Source organism: Pipistrellus hanaki (assembly GCF_964339955.1).
Source record: "Pipistrellus hanaki genome assembly, chromosome: 8".
NCBI lineage: Eukaryota > Metazoa > Chordata > Mammalia > Chiroptera > Vespertilionidae > Pipistrellus > Pipistrellus hanaki.
Window position 1 is genome coordinate 58,742,154 of NC_140510.1, and position 11,825 is coordinate 58,753,978.

Genomic DNA, 11,825 nt, shown 5'->3' on the forward strand with positions numbered 1-11,825 from the left:
TGCTGAAGTCCGCTCTGCGCCTGGCGCTGTAAAGTCACATGCTGCAGCTTTTCGAGGAGTCTTCCGTGGGCGAGCTGTGCTCCAGGCCTGTGGACGCTGATGGGACGGCCCACGCGCCTGTCTGCAACCTGAGCCCTTTATCGACGGGCTGGTGGACACGGGATCGGAAGGAGCCCATCCCGAGATTAAGCAGGCGCCCTCACTCTTCCCCGGACGCGGTTGGAACTGGAATCCCCGAGCCTGGAGTCCGGGCTAGAGACCCTCGGGAGCGAGCGTGTTCCCACAGCCGCGGTCCCCGCCCCCGAACTGTCAGAGCTGCCAGGTAGCCTGGATGGAGGCAGGGAGAAGGGGGAGGAGGAAGGCGGGAGGAGGAGGGTGGAGCCGCCGGCGCGCCCCCTCCCTCGGGGCCGGCGGGTGGCGCGGAGCCGCGCGGAGGCAGAGGAGGCGGCGGGCGCACGGAGAGAACGACCGCCTGCCCGCCCCGCTCCGGCTCCGGTCGGGCTGCGGCTCCGGCTCGGGCTCGGGCTCGGGCTCCGGCCCGGGCTCCACCCGCTCTGATCTCGCTCGGCCCCGGTGCGCACCGGATGGGTAAGTGGCACTCGGTCTTCTGCTGCCGCGGCCACCAACGCAGCCACCTCCGCCGGCGCGGCGAGCTTCAGGGCTTTGTCTGCGTCCTCGCGGCTCCCTCCCCGGCTGCGGCTGCGGCTCCGGGCTCCGCTCTCCGGCTCCGCGGACTGCGCGGCGCGGTGCGGAGGGCTGGGCGTCCGGACCGCGGGGCGCGCGGAGCCGGCTCCCCCCATGGTAGGGGTGAAACTTCGCCCAAGTCTGGGTTCAAAGGGGAACCTGTTGAAGCCGGGAGCAGCCCAGGCGGGACGGGGACATGGAGACGGTACTGGGTCCATGTTCGTAGGGCCGTCGGGGAAGGGGGGGGGTCCCCTTCTTTCCGTGGCCGACGGCAGACGACGCTTGAGAAAGGGGCATTCTAGCTATTGAACAGAAGGAGACGGGGCCCTGCTGACATCCGAGAGGGCAGGTTTTTTTTGTTTGTTTGTTTTCCCAACCGCTTTCTCGAACGTCTAATTGTGGTGAGCTGAAGGCGGCGGCTTCAGTGTCCGCATAGACGCTCTCCGGACCGCACCTCCTTTCTCCAGCTTCCACTTTCCCCCTCCCCCATCGGTCTTGGCCGGAGCAGGTCTCGCACAAGAAAGGCTAAGGCCAGAGAAACAGTCTTTCATTGAAGGCCTACTACGTGCCAGACCCCGTGCTTGGTGCCCCCAGCTTTCCTCCTGGGGCTTCCTAAATCTGCGACGGGCATCGTTGTTCAGGGAAAGAGGAGTCAGGTCCAAGGATGCCTAGGTGGGAAGTGGTGGTGGCCTCTCTGAGCCTCCTCCTCCCCTCCTTCTCTTGGCGCAGGGAGGCCAGGCGCCAGGTCTGCTCGCTGTTGGGGAGTCCCAGCCTCTGGACCCAGGCCTGCACCCTTTCCGGAGGGCCCCAGTGCCTCTCAGCCTGCATCTACCCTTCCGGTAGCTGCGGCGCAGGGAGCCATGCGGAGGACCCACCGAAGGCCGGTGGCCCTGTGCGTCCTATAGCGGAGATCGCCCGTGGCTGCAGGGCGGCGCCGGCAGTGCCATGGAGGCCCCGTATTCGATGACCGCGCACTACGACGAGTTCCAGGAGGTCAAGTACGTGAGCCGGTGCGGCGCGGGGGGCGCGCGCGGGACCTCGCTGCCCCCCGGCTTCCCGCTGGGCGCTGGGCGCGGCGCCGCGGGGACGCGGGCCGGGCTGCCCCGCTGGAACCGGCGCGAGGTCTGCCTGCTGTCGGGGCTGGTGTTCGCCGCCGGCCTGTGCGCCATCCTGGCCGCCATGCTGGCGCTCAAGTACCTGGGCCCGGGCGCGGCGGGCGGCGGAGCCTGCTCCGAGGGCTGCCCGGAGCGCAAGGCCTTCGCGCGCGCCGCTCGCTTCCTGGCCGCCAACCTGGACACCAGCATCGACCCGTGCCAGGACTTCTACTCCTTCGCGTGCGGCGGCTGGCTCCGGCGCCACGCCATCCCCGACGACAAGCTCACCTACGGCACCATCGCGGCCATCGGCGAGCAGAACGAGGAGCGCCTGCGGCGCCTGCTGGCGCGGCCCGGCGGCGGGCCCGGCGGCGCGGCCCAGCGCAAGGTGCGCGCCTTCTTCCGCTCGTGCCTCGACATGCGCGAGATCGAGCGGCTCGGCCCCAGGCCCATGCTGGAGGTCATCGAGGACTGCGGAGGCTGGGACCTGGGGGGCGCCGCCGAGCGCCCGGGCGCCCCGGGACACTGGGACCTCAACCGGCTGCTGTACAAGGCGCAGGGCGTGTACAGCGCCGCCGCGCTCTTTTCGCTCACCGTTAACCTGGACGACAGGAACTCCTCCCGCTATGTCATCCGCGTGAGTGTCCCCCGCTCCTCGGGGACCCGCCGGCGGCCCAGAACCCGAGGTGCTGGTCGGCTTCCGGTAGACCCAACCCAGAGGGAAGGAGAGGAGAGAGGAAGGGAGCGCGCGTCAGCGGAGCGCGGGAGGAGGGCGCAAGTCATTTCCCCGGAGTAATTGCGGCGTTTAGCGGAGCCGCGGGAGCTGCCATTTCCCAGGCCTCCTGCCGGCTCCATGAGCACGGAAAGAGGGGTGTGCCCTTGAGCCCCGCGGGGCTGGGGCAGGCCAGATGCTGGGCCCTAAATGTCAATACCTCCTGGTCAGTGCTCCTCACAGGTGGAGAAAGGGAAGGCTTTACAGGAAGTAGGATTGGGGGAGGGGGAGAGGGAGGGGTGGCGGGGACTCCCCTCTATCACCCTCAGGTTATCCCAGGCTAGACCCGTAGAGGTAGGAGCTTCTACGCCCTCTTCTCTGGATAGAGGGAGGGGCTAATGTCTTTGTGCCCCTGGGGTTGTGACAATGGACGACTTGCTATTTGGGCATTTGAGTGAGAATTCAGCTCCTTTGCTTGAACCTGGCTTGTAGACCTCTGACCTCTGGCCCCCACCTCTCTCTCCAGATTGACCAGGATGGGCTCACTCTACCGGAGAGCACGCTGTACTTAGCTCAGGATGAGGACAGTGAGAAGGTGTGCGGGCAGTGGGGTGGGGTTGCAGGGAAGGCCTGAGGCTCGGAGAGGAATGGACCAGGGCCTAGCAATGATCCTCACCCTCGGCATGCCCCATCCCGGTGCAGATCCTGGCAGCTTACCGAGTGTTCATGGAGCGCCTGCTCAGCCTCCTGGGTGCCAGTGCTGTGGAGCAGAAGGCCCAGGAGATCCTGCAACTGGAGCAGCGGCTGGCCAACGTGAGCAGGGGCACCGCTGTGGGCTGGGGGGAGGGGGTTCTGGGGCAGGGCGGGGTCAGCCTGATCTCCGTCCACCCCAGATCACAGTGTCAGAGTACGATGACCTCCGTCGGGACGTCAGCTCCATGTACAACAAGGTGACCCTGGGACAGCTGCAGAAGATCACTCCCCATGTGAGTGTGGCCTGGCCCTGGTGGGTGGGGGGTGAGGTGCCGATCCTGAAACGGTTGGGTCATCCCCTCCCCAGGACTCCAGGGTCCTCTTGTGTCTCCCTGACCCCTTCCCTCTGCTCTGTGGTCCCTGCCACACCCACACCCACACCCACGGCTCCCGCCCATGGCCCACAGCTGCAGTGGAAGTGGCTGCTGGACCAGATCTTCCAGGAGGACTTCTCCGAGGACGAGGAGGTGGTGCTGCTGGCCACGGACTACATGCAGCAGGTGTCCCAGCTCATCCGCTCCACACCCCGAAGGTACAACTGCCAAGTCCCACCCCAGGCCCTTCCCCTGTACCCCAGACCCATCTTCCTGGGGAGCCGTGAGTTCCCACCTCTGTGCAGGAGCCACCCCGGGAGGCATGTGAGGAGCACTGGAGTGGGAGTCCTGATCCTGAGGGTCAGGCGTGGTGCTCTCACGCACTCTGTGGAGCCCTGAGTAGGGCTGTGAATTCCCTGAGTTACAGTTTCCTCATCCGGGGAGAGTGAGGCTTGAGTGGGTCTGGACATCAGAAAGGACACCCTGGGGAGAGCCTCCCTGCTCTCTGCCCACCTCGGGGAGGAACAGAGGCCTCTCAAGGCCAGCTCTGGGGCACACAGTCACTGGAAGTGCCAACTCTCCCACCCATAGCAAGTCAGAAAATGATGCCGGCCTGTGACCCGTCAGCACAAGGTGGTCTGCTCCATGGCCAGAATGTGTCCTGCTGTGTGTGTGGACCCAGTCCTTTTCCCTGACTAGGCCCCTCTAGGTTCTGCCTCCGTGTGCCTGGAATGACCCTCAGTCCTGGGGGGGTGCTAGGTCCAACCCCAGGCTCAGGAGTATGGGCGGTAGGATGGTGCATTCGGGGGGCCCAAGCATGTGATAGGCATCTGGACACCCAGCTCCTTCACCGGCCCTCAGGATCCTGCACAACTACCTGGTGTGGCGCGTGGTGGTGGTCCTGAGTGAGCATCTGTCACCGCCATTTCGAGAGGCTCTGCATGAGTTGGCACGTGAGATGGAGGGGAGTGACAAGCCCCAGGAGCTGGCCCGTGTCTGCCTGGGCCAGGCCAACCGCCACTTTGGCATGGCTCTTGGCGCCCTCTTTGTACATGAACACTTCTCAGCTGCCAGCAAAGCCAAGGTCAGGCTGCCCTGGGCTTGGGGGTGGGGTTACGAGTGTTGAACTGGGCATGGAGTCCTTGTATGGCCTTGGTCTGAGCATGGGGAGCCCCACACACACCCCTGCAGCTAGGGGCAGCGGGCTCATTTTAGGGCTCTGCCTTTCTGAGGCTATAGGCTGGTTTCACCAGGTCTCCTCCCCCAGGAAGCCCACCTGGCCTGTCAGCTAGAGGAGGCCCTCCCCACTAAGCTCCTGCCCATCCTTCTCTGCCATGCTCAGTAGGCATGGTCTAAGGCACATGTGTCAAACACAAGGCCCACAGGCCAAATCCAGCCCGCCAGGCCTTGCAATGTGGCCCGCACCGCGCTGTCATCACTACACTCCGCTGTCAGTTTATGACATTGTCAGTTTATGACTGTTCAGTAAACCATTCGGCCCGCGATTTAGGCTGGATTTTAGATTTTGGCCCCTTCTCTGATTGATTTCGACACTCCTAGTCTAAGGAATGCATGTGATATTGCTGGGGCAGTTTGCCCCCTCTCAGGCTGGGAGCTTTTTGTCTGAGGTGCAAGGCCTGGATCCACACCTCCAAGGTCACCCCTGGGTGCTCAGTACCAGCCCTGAACTTAGAAAGTGGTGCTGAATGATTAGGTGGCCCCTCGTACCAGGTGCTGAGGGCCCGGCTCTAAGCACTCCTGGGTTGAGGCCTGAGCCCTGAGCCCTGACCCTGCAGGTGCAGCAGCTGGTGGAAGACATCAAGTACATCCTGGGCCAGCGCCTGGAGGAGCTGGACTGGATGGATGCTGAGACCAAGGCGGCTGCTCGGGCCAAGGTGAAGGGGGATCCCGTTCCATTTGCTTGTTCTACATTTACTGAGCACCTATGAGCACCCAGGGCTGGGATAATTGGAGACAAAGGTGCCTTTTATGGAGTTGTCGTGACTCGGTCTGCTCTTCTCCATCCTGGAACTCCACCTCTAAGCTGGAGCTAGAGCTTTCTCTTTGGTGGGTGGGGGGCTCTCACCTGAGGCCCCTGGCCCACTCTCACTGCCCTCTCGACCATAGCTCCAGTACATGATGGTGATGGTCGGCTACCCAGACTTCCTGCTCAAACCCGAGGCCGTGGACAAGGAGTATGAGGTGGGCTTGCCCCCTGGCCTGTTCCTGTCCATCCTGGCCAGCTGGGTTTCTCCAGGCCCCTGTCCAAGACCTCCAGGGAGCCCACCACCACTGCAATGAAGGAGCCACCGCCAGCCCTCAGTGGTGGACCTTGGGAGGGCATGTGGCCTGCCTGGCGCTCGGCTGGCCCTGCCCCTGGCCTGCCGCTGAATGCTGCCTGTCCCCTGTGCAGTTTGAAGTCCACGAGAAGACCTACTTCAAGAACATCTTAAACAGCATCCGCTTTAGCATCCAGCTGTCAGTCAAGAAGATCCGGCAGGAGGTGGATAAGTCCACGTGGGTGCCTGGCCCAGAGCTGAGGGTGGGGGATGGGGGCAGGGAAGTGCCATGGAGAGAGGGCACCTTACTAAAGCCAGGAGGCTGGTGGGGCAAACTGCCTCATACCATGCTGATGCGAGGGGCACAAGGCCTGCACAAGTGGTGGGCGGGGCTGCCAGCTTTGGAGATCACTGTGGAGCAGCCTGGACATGGCTTTAGGCTGGTCCACCAGAACCGCCTTCAAGAAGCTGGCCAGGAGGGTTGTGGAGGAGTGAGGACGCCCCGCAGCTGACCTCAGCCTTCCTCCACAGGTGGCTGCTTCCTCCACAAGCACTCAATGCCTACTATCTACCCAACAAGAACCAGATGGGTAAGGGGCACGTCCTGATAGGGGCAGGGCTTGGAGGTGGGCAGGCCTCCTGCTCACCACACCCTCCCTGTAGTGTTCCCTGCTGGTATCCTGCAGCCCACCCTGTATGACCCCGATTTCCCACAGTGAGTACGGGGCCTGGCCTTGTCTGCACGGTGGGTGGGGGCTGCTCAGACTGCTCCAAACCTGGGTGGGTCCGGGAGCCATGACACCTGCAGACCCTGGGTCCTCCTAGTCCTACTTCCTCCTTGGTCATTTAGGACATAAGTAGTTTTGTTTTCACTTTCTTTGGAATGCCCCTAGTCCCCCCTTACCTAGTTTGAGATTTCGTCAGCTGTTTCAAAAGTGGAGCGACCCTAGTGATGAGGAAAAAGCCTTGTCCCTTGTTGGGTGCCTCCGTTTCCCTCCTGCCTCCCTCCAATCCTGCCTCCTCCCCCGCCCCTCACCCCCCAGCTCTGTGAGATGTTATTTCCTAAAAGGCAGGTGTGCAGGTATAAATGGCCCCTTTTACATATCCCACAAGGACGCTGAGGCAGGAGTGCCTGGCACCCTGCAGACACCACTGGGGTCACCTCCTAGCCTGATCAGGGCCTCCGGGGCCCGGGCAGCAGGGAGGCACTTTTAGGACACAGGTGGGGCCTGATGCTGCTGCTGTGGGCCCAGGTCTCTGAACTACGGGGGCATTGGCACCATCATCGGGCACGAGCTCACCCATGGCTACGACGACTGGGGTGAGGCCTGTGGGTTGTGGGGGTAGGGTGGTGGTGGGCTGTGGGTGGCAGTAGCGGGTAGGGTGGTGATGGGCTGTGGGTGGCAGTAGGGGGTAGGGGGGTGATGGGCTGATTAAAACTCCACAGGGCCCCTCTGTCCTCAGAGCCTGGGCCCTGGGAGTGAGCGTCAATCTCAGCCTATCCTGCCTGCTCCCCGCAGGGGGGCAATATGACCGCGCGGGCAACCTGCTGCACTGGTGGACAGAGGCCTCCTACCGCCGCTTCCTGCGCAAGGCTGAGTGCATCGTCCACCTCTACGACAACTTCACTGTCTACAACCAGCGGGTGAGACCCCCTGGCCTCCCTCAGCCCCGGGGCCCAGCTCCGCACATAACAGGAGTGTGTGCGCGCGCGCGCACACACGTACACACATGTGCCCGAACAAACCCTGTGCAGGTCCCTGCACACACACCCAAGGGAGCGTGCACACTCTCACAGACACATAAATGAGCTCACACAGACTCACCAGGGCCACGGGGCACACAGGGATTGGAGTCCTTCCCAAATCCTCTTGGAAAGGGGAGGACAGGCCAGGGGTACGGGCGGGCGGGGGCCCAGGGTGCAAGGCCTGAGGAAGGTCAGTGGGCCCCAGGCAGCCTCCGGCCCTTTCCTTTCTGCGCAGGTGAACGGAAAGCACACACTTGGCGAGAACATCGCGGATATGGGGGGCCTGAAGCTGGCCTACCACGTGAGCTGCTGGGGCTTGGCCCTCCATCCCTTCAGGGGTGGGGTGGGGGCTGATGGGGACTCAGCCAGAGATGTAGCACCTCTTTCTCCCTGTTTTGCTGTCCTCTGGCCTAGGGGGTGCCAGACACGAGGTCCTCAACCAAAGGAGGGACTCCCAGGCCCTGCATTCCAAGAGGAGGGAGGGCTGCCTGGAGGGGTGGTGCCTTCCTGGGAGGGAGCACAGCTTGGAGCGTCTGGAAGGAGGGAGCACAGCTTGGAGCGTCTGGAAGGAGGGAGCTGGGGCCTCAATGTTCAGAGCTGGGGCTGGCTGGGTGGAGGGTAAGTCTGTGGGCACTGCAGCTCCAGGCCCTTGAACCTCCTGAACCCCCAGGCTTATCAGAAGTGGGTGCGGGAGCACGGCCCAGAGCACCCACTGCACCGGCTCAAGTACACCCACAACCAGCTCTTCTTCATTGCCTTTGCCCAGGTGGGCCATGTTGGGGTTGGTAGGTGGTTGGGGGTGGGGACAATGGCTCTGTGGGTTCTGATGGGTGTTTGAGGCCTCGTGCTGAGGGCGGTGGGAGGGTGTTGGAGGCCTTGGCAGTGGACTTCTGGCCTCATCTTCCACTCTCCTCCCCCGCGCCCCCACCCCGGGCCCAGAATTGGTGCATCAAACGGCGGTCACAGTCCATCTACCTGCAGGTGCTGACCGACAAGCACGCACCTGAGCACTACAGGTATGCTGCTGGGCCTCACCCTCTCCTTGTGTCTGGGATGGAAGCAGGCACCTATGGGAAGGGACAGCTGAGCTAAGCTGGGACCCACACCTTATGGGTCTCTTCCACCCCAGGGTGCTGGGCAGTGTGTCCCAGTTTGAGGAGTTTGGCCGGGCCTTCCATTGCCCCAAAGATTCGCCCATGAACCCTGCTCACAAGTGCTCTGTGTGGTGAGCCGGCCGCTCCCCACCTACCCGCACGCCCCCACTGTCCTGCACGAATTGCCTCCTGCTGGCCACTGGACCTGGCCCTGGCCCCAAGCTGGGTGCCACCTGCCTTCCCAACCCCTCCAGGACCTCAGCCCCTGCTGTCCATCACTTCAGGGAGGACCCAGAGCAGGGATGAGGTTGGGCTCTAGGAAGGCATGGGGTGAGAAGCAGTGGTCCCCAGACTTGACTCTAGCCAGCCAGAGCCTGTGGCCAGGCCGGACTCTCCAGGCCCCACCTCTGCTGTGTTCTTGCTGCTATGTCCGGTCAATAAAGCTGCTGCACTGTCAATTCTGCCTCCGGGAAGGTGGGGCTGGAGGAAGGGTCTCCTCTGGGAGGAGGTTCGGGCTCTTCGCACATCGGAATCCTAGGGGGCTTCTTGTCCCCTCCCAGTGACCTTGGTTGAGCTGCCTCTGTCCTGCCTCTCCAGGCTCTTCTGTCTTTTTCACCAACAACCCATTTCTGCTCCCCTAAGTCCTGCCTAGGCTCCTGCCCAGTTCTGGGGGTGCCCCAGACCAGCCTCGTGGGTACCGGCCACCCACCCCAGTGGTACCCCCTGCCCTACATCCCACCCAGCCCTCTGGCCTAGGATCCTGGCTGGAATTCAAATCCTCAGGCCTAGCCCTCTTGCTTGGGTTCCCCAAATCCACTCAAAACCATTTCTCCTGTCTCCCTGTTGGCTTAGAGGCAGCCTCAGGGTCGGGGGCCTGTGGGGTGAGCTTCCAGGGGCACTGCTGTGTGGTGAGAAGTGTGGCAAATCCTGGGTACCTTCCCCCTTACATCAGTGCCCAGCTTGGGGGCCCATTGGGGAATGGCCGTGTGAGGGAAGGTGGGCCCAGGAGCCCTGGGAGAGGACATAAGGTTCCCGGCCTGGAGGCTGGTCCAGAGCCGGTGCCCAGGATGCCACCTGAGCCTCAGCTGCCAGCTGCTGCCTGGGAGTGTGATGCCCAGTGTGTACCCTGGTGGGAAGTGCCCACCCTGCTGGTGAGATTGTGTCCGACAGGCATGAGGCTACCTGAGACCCCTCTGCCTGATGGGTCCCCCTGGGCTCACTCAGTGTCGATGTTGCTGTTACCTAGAGCGTGGGATTCCTCACGCTCCTTTGGGGAGAAAGAGGGAGATCAGCGGGTCAGAGGGAGTGCACGCCAAGGACATCTGGAGGACAGGATCCACTGGTTTCCAAACTGCTTTTTCAGACAGAGCCCAAGGGCATCCTCACTGCCACTCAGGGAGGCGGATAGCGGCAGGGACGGCCCCTTTAACAGAGGGGGAAACTGAGGGGGGTCACGTGCCCTCTCTGAGGCCACACTGCTTGTGTCAGCTGATGGGTGTGTCTTGGCTGCTAAGTCCCCAAGCTCTGGGAGTCCGTGCCATATTCAGCATCCGCTCTCAGTGTGTCTTAGAAACCTGGTACACGGCACAAACACCGGCCGCTGTGCTGCCTGCCAGGCCCCGTCTGCAGCCACACCGGGGATTAGATTACTCTTCTGGGGTGGAGGAGGCGAGCAAACAGCATGGCGGCCCACTGGGCCCCAGTTCCCCTTTTAAGTGAGGAGCAGGAACAAGCGGTGATGCAGTGAGTCTAGATGTGGCCTGAGGTGGCCCTGGAAGGGCTGCCTGCATCCATCCCCGGAGGGCAGGCTCCCCACGCGGCAGGCGTCCTCAGAGCGCAGGCACCAATGCCAGAGAGCAATCTTCAGCTGAGCGTTCAATAGCGGGGAAATAAAGGCGGTCAGGATGGCTTCCCACTGCACCTAAGCTTCCAGGCAGCACCTGTGCCCTGTGTGCGAAGGGCCTCGAGGTCCCCAACCTCTGCATCAGACCTTGCTTCAGCTACCCACAGCCCTGAGACCAGGGTCACTGCTGAGGTGCCTTGACAACTGATTCAAAGTCTCTGTACCCAGGAGATCATCAGCAGACCTGGGGGGCGCGGTGAGGGGTGCACTTACCTGTGGTAGAGCCTCCCATCCCCTCACCCCTACCCAACTCAGTCCTCAGGGCCAAGGATGCTGGGGTCCCCCTCAGCCCCGTGAGTACCAGCTCTGTGTGTACTAGCCAGGCCTCTGGATTTGGGGAGGACTTGACGCCAAATGAAGAGGCGAACTTGTGCCTCAGTTTCCCTGCCTTGAGTCTCAGAGGAGACGTGGGTGTCGGCAACCTGGGACTTCTGGTCGGTCACCCACTGGTTTCCAAACTGCTTTTCCAGACAGAGCCTGAGAGCACCCTCACTGCCACTCAGGGAGGCAGATAGTGGCAGGGATGGCCCCTTTAACAGAGGGGGAAGTTGAGGAGGGTCACATGCTCTCTCTGAGGCCACACTGCTTGTGTCAGCTGATGGGCATGTCAGGAAGGGGCTCAGGAATTATGGTGCCACTGAGCAGCCCTGGACCCCAGGCCTTTCCAACCCATCCTGTGGAGCTCGGATTCAAGTTTCTGCCACCCATGTGGTTGCTTCTATACTGACCAGATGTCCAGCATCCTGGGGGTCCCAAGTGCCCCAGCTTGTGAGGTGCCCCCAGTGCACTATTTTTAAATGGCTTGGGCCTCTATTCCAAATGTGCTGGGTCCTCTCTATGCAAATGCCTCCAGGTCTGGCTTATGGGAGGCTGGCTTGGCTTTCTCCTCACGCCCCATTGGGTGGATTGGCCCTTTCCCACCCCACGCCCCTCTTGCTGGGCCGCACCCCAGCTGACACCCCTTTCCCAGGGACTCCTGCAAAGACTGGGTGAAGTCACAGGCTTTGCTAGAGGTTTGGGATGCTGGATGGGGCAAAGCCCTTTCACTACCTTTTCTCCTTTCTGGGCTCCTCACCCCTTTCCAAAACAGGCCCCAGAAGCCCCCTTTATTAAAAAGAGCAATTGCTAGCTCTGGCCAGTGTGGTTCAGTTGGTTGAGTGCGGTCCCATGCACCGGTTCCGATTCCCCTTCAGGGCACATGCCTGGGTTCCCGGCTCCATCCCTAGTGGGGAGGTGGGCGGGAGG

At 62.6% G+C, this 11,825-nt stretch overlaps 1 protein-coding gene across 1 annotated transcript; it reads left to right on the plus strand.

The window, feature by feature from the left end:
* Positions 1-421: 421 nt before the first annotated feature.
* ECEL1 (endothelin converting enzyme like 1) lies at positions 422-9,107 on the plus strand. Its single transcript, XM_084892152.1, has 18 exons — positions 422-588; positions 1,414-2,415; positions 3,017-3,085; positions 3,193-3,303; positions 3,384-3,476; positions 3,651-3,775; positions 4,419-4,641; positions 5,354-5,452; positions 5,685-5,759; positions 5,971-6,074; positions 6,368-6,426; positions 6,500-6,551; positions 7,090-7,157; positions 7,357-7,481; positions 7,819-7,884; positions 8,254-8,349; positions 8,523-8,599; positions 8,713-9,107. Exons 2-18 carry the CDS (start codon positions 1,630-1,632, stop codon positions 8,810-8,812), a joined length of 2,328 nt encoding a protein of 775 aa, XP_084748278.1. The 5' UTR covers positions 422-588; positions 1,414-1,629; the 3' UTR covers positions 8,813-9,107.
* Positions 9,108-11,825: the final 2,718 nt, after the last annotated feature.